Source organism: Haliaeetus leucocephalus, unplaced genomic scaffold (assembly GCF_000737465.1).
Source record: "Haliaeetus leucocephalus isolate CR32 unplaced genomic scaffold, Haliaeetus_leucocephalus-4.0 Scaffold163, whole genome shotgun sequence".
NCBI lineage: Eukaryota > Metazoa > Chordata > Aves > Accipitriformes > Accipitridae > Haliaeetus > Haliaeetus leucocephalus.
Genome location: NW_010972599.1, coordinates 2,007,822 through 2,024,941, shown reverse-complemented (window position 1 = coordinate 2,024,941; position 17,120 = coordinate 2,007,822). Strand labels below are relative to the sequence as shown.

Genomic DNA, 17,120 nt, shown 5'->3' with positions numbered 1-17,120 from the left:
CACCTGCCCCACAGCTCTGCAAGACAAAGATCCAATCTCTGGCTCAGTCATGATCATCTGAACAACTTCTCACCTTATTCATGGTCTTGGCATTTTGCTTAGCTAGCACTTGTTCCATTGCATCCATTGTAATAGAGTACTTCAGCTTGTCTGGGTGCTGACGATACTTCTTCTCACTGAGAATCTCTGTAGCTTTTTTGGCCTTTTCTACATCCAGCGACTGAATTGGTATCCAGCCAACTCCTCTCAACCAGTTATTAAAATCTGCTTTGTACGCATTCTTTTAAAAAATAAACAAGGAAAAAGACAGTGAGACAAGGAAAATTAGAATGCCTATATACATAAAAGCAGATAAGACCTTAAAACTTCTCCTGGTCATTCATTTTTGAAGGACAATTTAGACAATTCTATTATAACTGCTACTGTTTTCCAAATTTTTAGCATAACATTAACAACTATTGATGTGGTAGGCATAAAGAAATTCTTTTTACTAAACCAATGTGTAGAAGCCACACTACAAACCAAATGCACAGACCTTAGAACAAATTTTGAGTGGTAAATATGAAAATCTGAAAAAAATATAATAATTTTTTTAAATTACACACTTGTTTGTTAGTAGACTTGGTTCACAGTAGAATTAATTCAGAGAAATTGTTTCAACAACTTCTGCTTAATCGCCTGGTTCTGCACAATCTTGAATAGACACCATTCCTATTTAATCATACTTTATAACATGGCTTTTAGAGCAGATAAAGGTACCAAAATGCTGCAAAATAAAATCTATTCCTGAACTGCAGTGTTAGAAGTAACAGGGAGAATATCAGAGTCTGAGAAAAAGACCATATACTTTCATAGCATGTGTACACAAGGCAAAATTTCTTTGTTCTCAGGCATCAGGCTTCTCTCCTTGCAAACATCCTGAGTTAGACAGCCAAGCAAGCTCGGCCAACTCAGCAAAGCTGGATAAAAATACAGTCGGGAAGCAAAAAACTTGAGATGAAAATTTCTGTATTTGAAAAGAACAGTGTCTAAAGATTAGATCCTTTATCTGCTGGCCAATGGGAACACACACATTATTCTCTCCAAGGAATGCTTAGAATCTGAAGAACAGTTTCCATCAGATTATTAATGTTTTGGGGAATTTCAAATTTGTCAGAGGACTGTTAAATAATGCAGATTAAACTAAATACTTTCTGGATAAAAAAGCAGACCCTAAAGTTACACTATTGAAAAAAAATGGAAACAAGTCACAAAACTTAATGGAAACTACAAAGAATTTTTTATGAATCCTTCTCATATACGGCATATGCATCTGTTGGAGGATAGAGGCAGGAAGGAAAAGTGAACAAAATAAATAAATCTCAAATCCCTAGATATAATACAAACATACATAATGTATATTTTCAGTAAACTTAAATAAAATATGGTCAGAATTTAGACTCCATGTAACGTAGGATCTCTGACAATACAAATAACAATCACAGTAATAACACATCAAAATTACAAATTCAACTACAAAAACAGACGAATTAGAAAAACATGTTCATTTGCTGAGAATTAGCCGAACAGGTAGAGATACAAAGAAAGTTTTTACTTGATAGGTAAGTTCCCTAGAATTTCTCTGCTACACGTAATTCTGATAATCTCTGGAAAATACAGGGTTCCAGACCAGACATTTACATCTCAATCTACTGTTAATCCAATAGAGTTAATTTTTTAACCTTAAAAGGTTAATAGTGTAACACAGTCATTATGAGAAGAAAAAAAAATGAGCTGATTAATCATTACATACATCACTCTGAAGCTGCATCACATTCCTTGATAGTTCCAGATTCACAGCATCGGGCAAGAGTGTGTAATTGTGAATTGGCTGTTTATAACCAGTGTTTGTAACTGCTTCCTGGGCTTGCTTGGCAGCCATCACACTGAACATATCCAAAGGAATATGATATTTGGTCTTGGTAACTTCGTAATCCTTCTTGTACTCACGATCTGATTGTATTTTGGCCACATTCATGTAATGAACAAGTTTAGGATCATCCTGCAGGCTACGGTATCCAACCTGTTTGCCTTTTTCTTTCTCATATGATTCCTTGTACTTGAACTAGAGACAAAGGAAAAGGAAGCCTTACCCACTTTGGAAAGAGAAAACATACTTTTGATAATTTTAATACTTTGAAACTCAATATTTTAACAACTGCAGTTCATTCTATAAACTCATAAATTGTTTTTCAGACAGGATTATTTAGGTCAAAAAAAAAGAAGAGGATTTCTGGATTTCTAAGCTTGTCTTGACCCCTGGTATAGATCTAAACTTAGATATGCAGTTAACATGCCCTCCCTCACCATTGGCTCTACCATATTACATTTTACTGTCATAGTCTTCTAACTCCCAGAAATATTCAGCTTTTGATTAAAAGACTAGCATAATAATATATTATTGAAAAGCCCAAGACTACCAAACAATTAGATAGCCCAATACTCAGCTACTGGAGGGAGGCATGTTTAAGTGGGGAATGGAAGTCATTTGCAGCCTTTTGCTAAAGTTAGTGAATTTATTTCTGTGTTCCAAATCTCCTTTCATAGCTTGTGTCAAACAGCACACCAAGTTTTACTGTTGCCAGCTGACGTAGCTGTCTGAAAGCAGCCGCATTTCTGTACAGCTCGTGAGTGCTAGACAAGTAGAAGTACAGGTCTCTAGCAATTAAGAATACAGCATAGGTAAATTATAACAAAGGAACTTTCAAATAAGCTGGTGAATACTTGAAGCACATACAACAACGAGCCCCAGCTCCCTAACACTGACACACATTATGATGCATTTCCAAAGAAACAGTTTTTTTCAGAGGTTCACGTAAACATCTGAATTCACCTGTTATTTCACAGTGTAAGAGTTTCAGTTCTCAGAGTTAAGTGTCTCTATGTCATCGTATGTATATAGCATACGTTCTATGGCATAATATGCTACAGAAAGCTGTAACGCAATAGAGGTATGTATTCCACTTTATGTAAATTATACTTACATCACTTGCAATATTTCGAGAAGCTTTAGCAGCAATAATAGGAATGGCATCTGGTTTCAGATCATATCCTTTGGCAATGGTTTTTTTCCAGTCTGCTTTGTAGTTAGCCTTATAGGGAAAAAAGGTATGAGTTCGCGGTGTTACAAGTAGCAATTTTAACAAAGTTGCTTAAGCCAATATTTTGATTCCTATAACTATAATAAAAATATGCAGTTTAGGCCGTGCAATTGCAGGGAAAAATGTTAACCTGTAGATAAACTACAGTTATATTATGATAAATAATTCTACTACAAAGATAGGAGAGTCCTTCAAGACAACCAGTTTAACTCAGATAGCTAAATCATTAACTCCGTAAGCGTTTTTTGCAATTATGTGGAACAACTCTATCAGTGGCATTTTTGCCGTTGCTTAAGCAAACTCATTTTTCATTTGACTGAACCTTCAGAAATTTTTTCCTGTTAGCTTCAAAATCAGGCCTTGTGGTCCTAAGTGACTGAAGGAACCAGTCTGGCTGCTTTTTTGTTACCAATTAGTGTCTGGACAGACTAATAGTATTTCAAGGCTATTAAAGGAGATGTCAGCTTTTACCTAGTTCCTGGAGGCCTGATAATGCCACCAAAAAATTTAGTATCACAAAGGCAATAAAATTGATACTATCAGTGGAGGTCTTTATGGTGTTGCATAAATGCAAAAAGTGATGGAAAACAGGCAGACTAGTAGCTGAATGGCAGAAAAAGCCACTGTCTCCACTGGATGAGTTAATTTCCTTTCAACACCCAGCAGCAGGAAGCAATATACAGAGAACTTGTACTGCTTGCCTATGCAATGTGTTTTATATAAAAGTAGATGACGCAAGTCTCCAAACCTATAGGAATCTGAATAATTAGTCGTGCTGGTTTTCTCGTTCAGTCTATCCAAGTAGTTTGAATAAAGCACTGAAATGTGTTTATGTTCATGAGTGCTCGAACAGTTTAAAAATTTGCTTAACAAGCACAAAATTCATTGACTTTTAGAAGTAAAAGTTTAGCTGATTTCAGAGCTTGTGCATTTCTATATTCAATATCATAGCATGAATGAATAAAAGTGATTTTTTCTATTAAGTAAATGACAAATATATTATTGAACAAACTATTGATTAGATGCTCACATCACTCAGATTGAAGGCATTGACCCTGGCTTGAATAAACTGAGGAACATCAGGATCCAGGGTGTATTTGTGTTTCATTTTTTCACCCTCTTGCTTATAGGTTACCTGCAAGGAAAAATAAAAAAAAACTTGTTGACAAGTACAAGGTAGGTAATATTAGTGTTAACAAATAGACACAAAGCAACAATGCTTAATTCTTACTAACAAATTGCAATTTTACTATTTTTACAGTTTTTGAAATATAAAGGGTTTTTTTAGATAGAGTATCATTAACATATAAATATGCTAAAAAAATTAAATCAATATATTGCATTAATAATAAAAAATTTCTTACATCACTCAGTTGCTTGGTGTTGTGCTGAGCTAAAACCATTGGTATTGAATCTGGTACACTTGTAAATTTGATGGTGTCTGGGTGCTGACGATATTTCTTTTCATTTAATGCATCTCCAGCCTTTTTAGCTGTTTCAACATCCAGCGAACCGAGAGGACTCCATCCAATACCCTTGAACCAGCTGTTATACTCTTGTTTGTATGCATTCTGAAGGAGAAAAAGACAACATGGACTTAGATTTTTCCCACAGAACTGTAATAATTCCGTTTGAAACAATAATCACATAGTCTAGCTAGCGTGTTCTACATTAGCAGGAAAAATTTATAAATTCTTGAAGGGAACAACGTATTTTTTTATGCTTCTCTGTGTTTTCATAAGGAAGAAAATGAGCTATTGTATTTTTGATTCATGATTCATTTCTTATGAACTGCAACACCCCTTCAGTATTTATCAACCTTCCTTTTCTTTTACCCATGTGAAAAAATTCACCAACCTTCAACTCTTAATAACTTCCAAGCTACCATATGGTGACCGTTTAACATGGTTTAATTTGTTCTGTGTTTCAGCAGAATCTATGAGACTTGGCCTTACACAAAGGTCCACAGAGCAGAGGCTCAATTTTTGGTTTTCTTCCTATATTTCCTTCTACATTAAAATATGCAGAATTCACAGATTGCAAGTGAAAAATTTATCCTGGCTACAAAATATGCAGAAGGCTATCCCATGTAAACATTCAGGCAGGGTCAAGGCACAGTCTGAATGCAAGGATATTGTGGACACTCTTTTTTAAGACCCTTCCATGTTTTAACTCTAAAATGAGTGGTCCTCCTTAGGGATCCATACAGAGTCAAATTCCACAGTATACAGGAGGTGCAGAGCGCAACCACATATGCCAAGACAACCATTTGAAACTCTGTATCTGCAGGAAGGACAGAGAATGTCCTAGGAGGGATCTCCCATATTAAAGATCTCCAGAATGTATTTCTAATAATATCAACAGTTACGTTTTGTCCACTCCTTCATCTGAAATAGATATGATAGTATAGTTGGACTATTATTAACTATCTCATGTGAAGACAAAGCAAAACAATTTAAAAGAAGTCTTAAAGAATAAAACAAAATTATGTTAGTTGCTAAATAAAGTTTTCTGAGGAAATGTGAAAAAAAAGTTTATTTGAATTCAATATTCCAGAAGTCTGCTCTCCACTGATACGCCAACATCAAAATCCTCTTGAGTAGAACTCACCTGGAACTTGGTATTTTTAAATGCCACCACCAGCTGATAAAACTTCTAAGGATCTTCCCCAAGACATAAGAAAACAGACCGTTCCCATACAGTCATAGCAATTTTCATTGAATATAAACTCATATCTTATTTTTCACAGTGTGCAGGAAAACATCCATGAAATTGCAATCATTAAAATACTTACATCACTCTGAATTTGCATCATGTTCTTTGCCAGCTCAACGTCCATGGCATCTGGCAGATAAGTGTAGTGATGGATCAGATTTTTGTAGTGGGCATTAGAAGCTACATCCTGAGACTGTTTAGCAGCCTGGATACTGTACATGTCAGGAGGTGTATGATAGTTAGTCTTGGTCTTCTCATAGTCCTTCTTGTACTCACGCTCAGACTGAATCTTTGCTACATTCATGTAGTGGACAAGCTTAGGGTCATCTTGCAGGCTTCTGAAACCAACCTGTTTTCCTTTGGCCTTTTCATATGCTTCTTTATATTTATACTAGAAACAGAGGAAAAAGATCAAAAAGTACTGTGGCATGACTACTGGTGTCCACACTAATGCAAAACGAAATTAAAAAAAAAATGCTCTCATGACTTTCATTGGAAAAAGAAGCTGCAAGCAGTTCAGAAAGATAAGCTCTCCTAAAAGGGGAGAGTCCACCCAGCGACTACACCTACATTAGCTTTTCTTGCTCCACCATCTAAGCCTGTACACAACAGGTTACACACACTACAGTAAGATTTATCAACATTAGCTTTTCTTGTTACTCCACTGTGTAACCAAAAGTACCCTTAGCACATATTGTCTCGTGGTCTGCGAATAGGTGTTAATGTAGTGTGTTTTCTGGAAATTTGTCACAGAATGAATGGAAGAACTACTGATTTAATTTCTCCTGTGAAAAGTGGGTTAAGAAACACAGTGCAATAGCATTTGCCTACCTAAAGCAAACAAGATAAGCATAAAATAAGTTCTACATAAACTAAGCCTTTGGGAAAGACCGAGAATCTCTTCCGCATAATACTGACTCTAGTGAGACTTATGCAACATAGGAGGTCTACCATATGGCCTGCAATGGACAACTTTTTTACTAAATGCCTAAGAAAATTATACCTGGAACAGATACTTACATCACTAGCAATGTTTCTTGAAGCCTTGGCTCGAGTAATTGGAATAGCATCGAGTGATACATTGTTCCCTTTAGCTATTAGATCATGGTAGCCTTGTTTATAATATGCCTAAAAAAGAAAATCTATATTATTCTGGAGAACCTAGTAATCGCGTGAACTATATGCAAGTCAAAGCTACTCCTAAGCTACTCCAGGCAATTCTTTAAAGGCAGACGCAGTGGGAATCATATACAACTATCAGTCTTCATTTCTGAGAACAGATTTATCTATTAATTATATTAATTGATTACATGATTAAATGTTATCTGGTTGGAAATTCAAATGACACCAAGAATGAAAAATTACAGTGATACAAGTTGATTATACAGAACTGCCTATCAGGGAAAGAAATCTGCAATATGAGCATATATGTAACGTAGTACTCAAAAATTCATTAACATTGTGTAAAAAATGTTGTAAAGAAGTCACTTACATCACTGACATTAGCTGCATTGTATCTAGCCTGGATAAACTGTGGGACATCGGGGGTAAGAGTGTATTTATGTTTAACTTCCTCTCCAGAAGATCTGTATAGTTTCTGTAAAATAAATGATACTGAAATAAATACTTCTTTACTTGTATAGCTAGCCCCAGCTCACTGTAAATTAACCATGGGTTTATGTTTGATTTTGCAATTAAATGTACATTGCCACCTATCTCATAAAGATTGAGGCTGCACTTTTCATACAGAATTGTCGATCTTGTTGATAGAAGGAATGGACCCTAAAAGCTCTACGCAGTCTTTACTCAGTAAAATTAAGCCCTTTAATGGGACATAAAATCCCATTTCTGAAAGAGTGGGATAATAAGGGATGGTAGGTGAGTGTAACATAAAACAGCTTGCTGGTTTATAATGATTGACATACTGTGATTCATCAAACATTATGTAATTCATTCATTATTGTAGGTGGTACAACATCAATAAACAATTTGAAAATTTCACATTTTTTAAATCAAACGTATTTCAAATATACTTAAAATATAAATGGACAGAATCAGCCAATGTGAACTGAAAGAGCCACATGATTTCCATAGAGATTTGCAGACATATACGAGGCAAAATCTGAGCACAAAACAATGACAACACAGAGAAACACTTTCAGGCTAATATTACTTTAAAAAATTTTAAAGACAATGCTTAAACTCTTCAGTAGATACATCTCTACTTTAATATAACACCCATTTCTTTCTCTACTTACATCATTGAGTTGAACTGAATTCTGTTTGGCTTGGACCATTACTGGAGAGTCAACCACACTTGTAAATTTAATGGTGTCTGGATGCTGGCGATATTTCTTTTCATTCAAGGCATCTCCAGCTTTTTTAGCTTTTTCTACTTCTAGTGAGCCAATGGGGATCCAACCAATACCTTTCATCCAATTATTATAATCTGCTTTGTATGCATTCTAATAAAGGAGTGAAAACAATGTTTTAAAGGTTAGGAATTAGAAAAAACAATTCAGGGACCTCTCCTGAGTCTTCACAGTTTTTGCTTGAGACATCTCAAAAAAATTCTGTTCACATGAGGTTTTACTTACATCACTCTGAATCTCCATCATATTTTTGGTCAGCTCCACATTCATTGCATCTGGTAAGTAAGTATAGTGGTGTAGGGGGTTCTTGTAATTAGCATTGCTGGCAATCTCTTGAGCCTTCTTGGCACCAACAACATTGACCATATCCAGTGGAATATTGTACTTAGTTTTTGTTTTCTCATAATCTTTCTTGTACTCTCGCTCAGACTGCATCTTGGCTACCTTCATATAATGAACGAGTTTGGGATCATCTTGGAGGCTTTTGAAGCCAACAAGTTTACCCTTGGCAAGTTCATAGGCTTTTTTATAGTTAACCTGTTAAAATATAATAGAACACAGAGAATATCATCTTAAGTGTAGTAACTTAGCAATAAGTAAATTAAAAGTAAAAGCTACCCTGTTTTTTCTACAAAGGGTATCCCTCACATTTAAGTCAGTGACAATACATCTTAGTAAAACCAGACATTTATCTCTTCACAATCCACTGCTACACAAACGAGTTAGTTAGCTTTCAAAGTAGCATTATCTCACTTGTACTGATAATAAGAGGGAAAGGAGTCTTAAAATACTAAGGGACTTCCAAAAGGCCATCCCCAAGAATCTGCCCAAAAGCCAGGGATGTCCTAGAGTCTTTTATCTCATTTATGTCAGGCCTATATAATAAGGACAGAGAGAATTCAGGGGTCTGTGACTGCTCCTGGAGCTGTCATTACTGGCCTACTCCTCATGATTTTCCTTAATCATACTGGAGTGCAAGATAGCCTATTTATTCACAGAGAATTACATAATGAAACAGCCTTTTCTAAAGGTAATTATACAAATACATTAGTGAAGCAATGAAACACCAATAAAAAAATAACTGTGTTAAATACATCCAATAACATGCTCAAAAAAGGCAATAGTTATCCCTCAGATATCCTTAGTAAACATAATTGCAAACATTGTTTATATAAGCTCTTTTGAATTAAACAGTTCCTTTAGGAAGGATGTACTTACATCACTGGCAGCCTGCCTAGCAGCCTTGGCAGCTCGGATAGGAATAGCATCACTTTTTAGATCATATCCCCTTGATTTTAATTCTTCCAATCCCGTTTTGTAGTAGTTCTAGAAGAAAAGGTGAATTTTGAATGAACACTTTCTAGCTAACAGAAACTTCACATCGTAAGTTGAATCAAGAGCTCTGGATTCAAAAGATACTTACATCACTAATATTGTAGGCATTAACTTTAGCCTGTATAAACTGGGGCACATCTGGAGGGAGGTGGTACTTGTGAATAATTTCTTCACCTTTGGATTTATACATTATCTGCAAAGAAAAATAAAGAAAGAAATTTAGCAGCCCAATGCTGAGTGACAGAACTTAAAGATCTCATGTTACCTCACTCACAAAGAAAGAGATAAAATCCTAGTCCTTGCCAAGTGAATGGTATAAACCCCATTGACTTAACTGGTGCGAAGAATACATTAAGAATGATGGACATAAACAAAATTACAAACACACACACTAAGAATTGACATGAACAGCCAATTGAAAAACTAAAAAAAAAAAAAAAAAAGTTTCCAGGTGATTTTCCACTGCAACAGAACAGCAAATACACACAAATGCTTTTGTGCTTTTGTGTGTGTATATGCACACACATTCACCTATACATTCATTTCAGGAGTTCTCTTAAAACTGGATGATAAAGTGAAGGTGGCCACAGTGCAGAAATTGATAATGTCAGAGTGTAGCAACGTGTTTTCTAGGTTTACTTACATCACTCAGCTGTTTGCTATTGATCTGTGCTTGCTTCTGTACTGGAGAGTCAGTCACCTGAGTAAATTTGGTTTGATCAGGATGCTTTTTGTAGGTGTGCTGAAGAAAGATAATAAATATATTTGAAGAAAATGCATATAAGCAAAACTATTTATAAGACATAGCAATGTAGCGTTACTTGGGATGGTTAGCAGTTATGGCATGCATGCAGATAAGCACTGTCATGCACAATGGTTCTCATGTTACTTTTTAACATAATCAGAGAGCAAATAAATTTTTTAAAGTATTTTTAAACTATTAATGTAAAATATTTTATAGGTATATAAATACTATAATGTATAGTATACATTATAATATATTATACACATTATAGTATATATATTTTAGTATATCATATACAAATATATATTTAAAGTATTTTCCAAGTATTGGTAAATTAAATAAAATTAGTATTAATAAAGTAACTAAAGTACTTTTAAAGTATTAATGCAAAAATATGTTGGCTTAAGCAGGTAAATGCTTGAGGTTCATTCTTCATTTTGGTACTATTCCTCTAATTTTATGTTTTTACTTGTTAAAAAAAAGATTGTGCTATATCCGTCTTGATCACTAGATGTCACAAAAGGCTCTAAAATACAGATGAATATGTTTTTTACAAGTCACATATGCTAATAAGGCCAAATTCAAAATCATTGAAGTTAACAGGAATCACTCTGTAAATTACCACATGCCTCAGAAACAGCTACTCTGCATGTAGCTGGCCACTTGATAACCACTACTGTCCTGTACTTACATCTTTACACTGGTCTAACTTCTTAATAGCTTCATACTCTTGAGTTATGGTCTGAGGGAAGTAGCATTTTGTTTTTTCCTCCTCATAATCTGCTTTGTAATTTTTCTAGGAACAAAATCAACATTCAGTAAGAAACCATAATTGAGCTTTCTCTGAAATGAAAGTATGATGGTGAAAACAGAATGATTGCCACACTTACATCACTCTTCATAGCTTCAACTTTCATGCAGTGTGTATGATGTGGGTCCTCAAAGCTGCCCAAATAGTGTCCTAAAATATTCTTTTGATACGCATCTTTATATTTTACCTGGAAAAATAATCACAAGTTGATAAACAAAAGTAATCAAGAGTGTCAGTACTGAACAACATAACATAAATCAAATACATACATCACTAAAATTCTTCAGAACAGTATCAATCTGGAACTTTGGTGTGTCACAGTAATTCATGCTGGTTCCTTTTGATTGTTCATAGGCTTCTTTGTATAATTTCTGCAAAAGAAAATAATGTCAGATAATGCAGTAGATTTCACTGCAACTCATTCACAACACATTAAAAATGACAAGTAAAACCGTGAAATGATTACAAAGAAAAGCTTTCCCAGAAAATTGAAAAACAGATGACCCTTTTTTCCCCATGATTTTTTTAAAAAACCCTTTTTTTAGTGACTGTTAGGTTTGTAAGGGAAGACAGAAAGGTCTGACTAACTTCTGACATGAACAAATATGCACTCTCTTTCCACACAGATGAAAACAGCAAGAAGAGAGAAATCAAGAAAGCCATTACAATGAGCAACCAGAACACAATATATATGAATATGCAGAAGTACCACATATTCTATCATTATCAGCATCAGCTGAAGTTCCTTAAAAACAGTAAGGGAAGAACTGTAACTGTCAGCTTGTGATCCATTTTCCACAGGGACCTAAATGAACTATATAATAATTAGCTTCCTCATAACGTGCCACAGCTATTGTTACACTCTGCTGTGGAGAAATGACTCCTTATCTATTCTGTTCTGGTTGGTGGTATCTCATGACAAGTACCAGTCTATAAAACCAAAAATACTAAGAGATCCAAAGGAGAAGCCTTGTGAAGAAATGATGAGTTTCGTTTATTGTACATGACTGAAAATCATCCAGCTGTACTTTGATAATACTTACATCACTCAGCACATTTCCTGCAGCTTTTAATTGCCTCAGCAACGGGTTCTCTGTAGCAGGAAGCACATTATAATCTGCAATAGCTTTGTTCTTTTCATAGTCTGCTCTGTATTTTATCTTCAAAAAAATAAAAATAAAAAGGGTGAGGTTTTAAAAAATCAGTATTAAAACCCAAACACTCACTAACCTATATCATCTTGAACTTTACAGGAAAATTTCCTGTTTTTTAACTTCTGATTCATGATGGCAAAGGACCATGAAAGGCACTCAGATCACAGGAGTGCATGGATGATGAGATGGGAGGCAGGGTCACAAGAGAAGTGAGAGCTATTTAGTAGATGTCCCCACCTCTCAGCCCCTCTCCAAACATTGTAATTTTTCAAATAGTGGTTGACATCTCAGGATAGTCACACTCATACAATTTAATGACATAAGATTGTCTTTGCTGATGCATATACTATTGCAGAAAATGCAGAAGCCAAACAAATGCTGCTTTTTGAACAGAAGATGGGCCAGCATAATGTCACTGAGATACACTGAGCAAAGACAAGTAAATATGAAAATACTGAGCCAAACTCAGCTAGCTTAAGTTGGTCTTGGTTAACAGTATTGATTTGTTCCAACTAAAAATCAGTAACATAACATAATCAGAACAAACAATGAAGCAAATTCTACTTCACTGAAATAAAATTATACTTCATGGGTACTATTGTGGAAGATCACAGGCATGTTTAGGAGTTGTTACAAGCTTCCTAGTGGGAAGCACACAAGAATACACCTTTTGCATATAAGAAAATATTTTTGACACTGGAAAAAACAGTTTCAGCACAAACTGGCCTAACTTTAGAACTATACTCAAACTAAACAAATGGGAGCACACATAGCATACCTTACTGACATTATCTGAAAGTCGCTTATTAGCTTCATATTCTGGAGTTTCAGTCTGCATAAAGTATATTTGGTCTTTGATGTTTTCAAAGTCTTCTTGGTATTTTCTCTGTTAGGAACAGAGACAAACAGATAACAAGATATCAAATGTACTTACATTATAAATGAGACATCCATGAGGTAACTTATTTAGGAAAAGAGAAATACCACAAATAGAGTGGGCAAAATCAATCAGTATTCTCCATATTAACATAAACAGAAGATAAAGCTGTTCAAGATTTCCTGAAGAATTCACTTACCATACTTAAATTTTCTGCATTCATTTTCGCAACTGCAACATCATAGCATGGAGTTTGACTCCACTTGCCTTTAATATTGTCTTTATAGTCCTTGTGGTAAATAATCTATAACAAAATAAAAAAATAAAATTTAATCCCCAAGACGCAGCTCAATTTTCACTTGACAGATCTGTTTTCAAAAGCTGTCTTTTTAAAGTTGCTTCACATTTCACATCTGCCTTATAACCACTTTATCAGTTATTGTCTAAAACGCCTTAAATATGATTTGGCCTAACCAATTCAGTATTGAGTTATTTCTCTTAGTACCTTCCCTGACCAAAAAAAGGATAAATAGGTGAAACAAGTCATCTCTTCTAGAAGACATTTATTAATAAGAAAATCTCTCTATGAGACATCACTAACATATTCCTTTAGTTCTGTTTTCTCACATAATATTGCTGTCACAAATATATTTGTCACAAATATATTTGTCACACAGTATTGGGACATAGTACTGCCCATTGGTTAAGCCAGGATTTATTGTTATTGCTGCTGAGACTTCTTATAGGCAAACCCTTTTAATACATGGATAGCCTGGTATATGTGATTTCTATTAAGACTATATTCAAGCACGTGGAAATCAAGTATCAACTGTTTAAACAGACAGTTTCTGTCTGCCTAATAACAAAACATCTTCCTGAGTTTTGTCTCAGTGTTCCAAATGCATTTTCAGCCACAGTTGCATTGCTTATCACAAAAAATACAACTTCTCCAACGTCTTTTTAATTGTTACCACACTGATAAAGAACATATACGCCAAAAATAACCTTAAAAAATTCTACATTTCATTGTTTTGGAGATACATATATAACTTACTATTTTATTCATTTTAAAGAATTATGATACTGATCTTGCTTTTTACACGTCTAAAAATTTTCTTGATGACAATTTAGCTTCTAAGCTATGGAAGAATAAGATTAAAGAAATTTTCTCTAAATGAAATATTACCTTCTTCCACCTTCCAAATGGGTTCACTACAGTATTTTCTTAGTGGTTTTGCAACTGTAAGTGAATACTGTAACTCTCTAATCTTAAACAGCAGATAATTTTCAATACACAGCAATAAAATCATGCATGTTCTCTTCATAATAGCTAAATTCTGAACTGAGTTAAAAAGCCACTTCTGTCTTACAAGAGTATGCAACTTAGTTCCAGTTTCTTCAGCAAAAGTTGGTCTTCCTGTATTTCACTTCACCTCCTGCATTCCTCAGATGTGTTTTATTCTAAGTATACCTAAAATTCATTGACAAGGACTCGTGCCAGAGTCTTTGTTAATCATGCCACGCAGTTATGGAATTTAATGTTGAATGTTACTTGTTAATTCGGTGTGCAAATCAGGAAACAGTTATCTAAGTTGCCAGATGTTTCCACTGATTGGTATCCATTAACTTAAGAATGCTTGGGATATATATGTGTACAATGGTTTGACACTGAAATGAACATTTAGAATGTATTCTGCACAGTTGACCTAGGCAACTTTTCAGCAAAATGGGCTTATTCCTTGTAAGCATGTAACTCACTCCAAAACCAGGTATATATTTATATATCATTGTTTACATTTAAGAGAACAGCAAAATGGATGTTGCTTATTATTTTCTCCTGTAAACACAGAAAGTGTAAAGCGGAAGACTGAAAAAAAGAGGGAGAATAGGAAGCAATGCGTGCATGGTAGAAGCAGAAATGTTTTGCGAAAACGAAATTGACTGACAAGAATAAAATTTCGCCTTTCACCTGAGCCTGGGCAGGATTTTCTCTGAGACACTTGAGTAAGAAAGGAACTGACTTCCACCACTGAAAAGCAAATGGGTCTTCATATGAGCTCTGTTCTTTTCTTTTGCTTTCCCCTTCCTTAGGTACCTTTTTGCCTCTCTAACTCCAAAAGTGAGGTTTCTGCAAAAAGAAGAGCACTGCATTCTACTCACATCACTCAGCTGTCTTGTCACTTTCTTGGCTTGTTCCACATCAGGTGGATCTGGCAGGGAAGTATACTTAGATTTTCGTTCATCATGCCCTTTTTTGTAGACAATCTGAAAATATGAAACAAGTAAATATTTACAGTAACTACCAACTTAAGCATCAGAACATTTACTGTCAAACCTGCTAACGCCACCATTAACAAAAGTAGTTCTGTCCACAGCTACTGCAGCATAAACTCTTTCAATCAATGTATTCTGGAGGACTACTGAGAAGTCTCTTGATAAGAGACAGTGAAAAAGAATCAGTTCCCTGAGAAAGTTTTCAAGTATATTACTCTGTTGCTCCTGATAAACACGGACTAGTGAACTTCTAGACATCTGCAAAATTCACTGAAATATTTACCTGAGACCTGAAATGCTTGTTTAAAGAGTTCTATGTATTTAAGTATCAGTAAATCACACAGCCTCACAAATTCCTGACTTTTCTTATCACTGTTTTACCAAGACAGATTTGTAGGCCCACAACAGTGAACTCGGCTTACAGCCAACCCTGAGAGTTTCTCCACACATTTTGAGAGGTACTTGAGGTCTTCTTACCGATTACCTCAGAAGATCTTTAATAAACTAATTATTTCATTCATTCATAATCCAGCATCAAACCGCCAACAGATTTATACTCTAATATAGATTATGTATTTTTCTATTGAAATAGCACTACTATCAGAGCTATCAGTGCACACCTACACATTTTTATTTTCTGTTCCATTATGAAGGTTTTATAGCTAGTCAAAGTCCACCACAAAGTCTACCGAGTTACACTGTAACAGTGACCCAACTTGCAATCACGCTTTCATACTTACATCACTCAGAGACTTTTGAGCCTGTGCCACCCTTCTGAGCTCTGGACTGTCATTATACGGATAGAATAATGTTTTGTCTCCCTCCCAGTCTTCAGTGTAGAGTTTCTAAAAAACAGAAAAATGCCAGAATATTCATGATGAATTGATCACTCTGACTTGGAATCCTTCTTGCACTTCAGCTGCCTAGACCTGCGATTTTTTTTTTCTCACCTTACTGAACATTGCTGTGTTTTTTATTGCATTCACAAGCTCTGGAGCATCAGGGGGAAGCAGGTACTTGTCCTTATTCTCCTCCCAGTTCTGTTTATATAATACCTGGAAAGAAAGATCAGCACATTGGTTACTCTGTCATTAGAAAAATATTTACTTTTGTGAATAAACTACCTACTCTAAAGATTTTTTTCAAAGTGAAAGTCTCAAACCAGTGACATTTGAAGACATGAACTAGAAACATTTAAGATATATTTATACTTGCCTTATCAACTTCTCTGCTATATCTCTCTGTGCTTCTAAACTGTTCTTCCAAACATTGCTTTAGTGCCCTGAGCCGAAAACTTTATTCATATCAGTAACCTTATGATCCCCAAACGTTCACAACCCTTCCAGAAAGTCAGAACTTGCTCACCTTGCTCACTTGCTGTGACACCTTCTTTGCATGTTCTATATCCTTGGCCTTTTCATCAATGTGGCAAATAGTTCTAGCAGCTTCACCAGCCATGCGGTATTTAACCTAGATCAAAGCACAACAAAATGCATTTATTCTTACAGCAAAAACTGACAGGTTTTTTAAAAAGCAGAATATTGACATTTTGACACTTAATAATTTAAACACCCAAAACCTGAATTCAGTAAAGCATTTAGGACTAGTTGCTCCTTAGAAATTAAGACTATGGAAACAAACAGATTTTGTGAATTAGCTGAGAAAGAAATACAGCTTTGAGACAGTTTCAAGAGATG

General features: G+C 35.0%; 1 protein-coding gene across 1 annotated transcript in view; it reads right to left on the bottom strand.

Moving 5' to 3' along the window:
- Nucleotides 1–17,120, bottom strand: part of LOC104829055 (nebulin-like) — a gene marked incomplete at its 3' end in the record, with an annotated part of 56,731 nt that overhangs the window by 12,658 nt on the left and 26,953 nt on the right. Inside the window, exons 10-32 of the mRNA XM_010563079.1 lie at nt 16,789–16,893; nt 16,374–16,478; nt 16,164–16,268; nt 15,310–15,414; nt 13,349–13,453; nt 13,051–13,158; nt 12,162–12,278; nt 11,388–11,489; nt 11,198–11,305; nt 10,999–11,103; nt 10,206–10,304; nt 9,651–9,755; nt 9,446–9,553; nt 8,453–8,764; nt 8,114–8,320; nt 7,348–7,452; nt 6,876–6,983; nt 5,935–6,246; nt 4,505–4,711; nt 4,171–4,275; nt 3,024–3,131; nt 1,793–2,104; nt 74–280 (exon numbers count right to left, since the gene is read on the bottom strand). Coding sequence (XP_010561381.1) covers nt 74–280; nt 1,793–2,104; nt 3,024–3,131; nt 4,171–4,275; nt 4,505–4,711; nt 5,935–6,246; nt 6,876–6,983; nt 7,348–7,452; nt 8,114–8,320; nt 8,453–8,764; nt 9,446–9,553; nt 9,651–9,755; nt 10,206–10,304; nt 10,999–11,103; nt 11,198–11,305; nt 11,388–11,489; nt 12,162–12,278; nt 13,051–13,158; nt 13,349–13,453; nt 15,310–15,414; nt 16,164–16,268; nt 16,374–16,478; nt 16,789–16,893 — 3,360 coding nt within the window. The remainder of the gene's footprint in view (nt 1–73; nt 281–1,792; nt 2,105–3,023; nt 3,132–4,170; nt 4,276–4,504; nt 4,712–5,934; nt 6,247–6,875; nt 6,984–7,347; nt 7,453–8,113; nt 8,321–8,452; nt 8,765–9,445; nt 9,554–9,650; nt 9,756–10,205; nt 10,305–10,998; nt 11,104–11,197; nt 11,306–11,387; nt 11,490–12,161; nt 12,279–13,050; nt 13,159–13,348; nt 13,454–15,309; nt 15,415–16,163; nt 16,269–16,373; nt 16,479–16,788; nt 16,894–17,120) is intronic.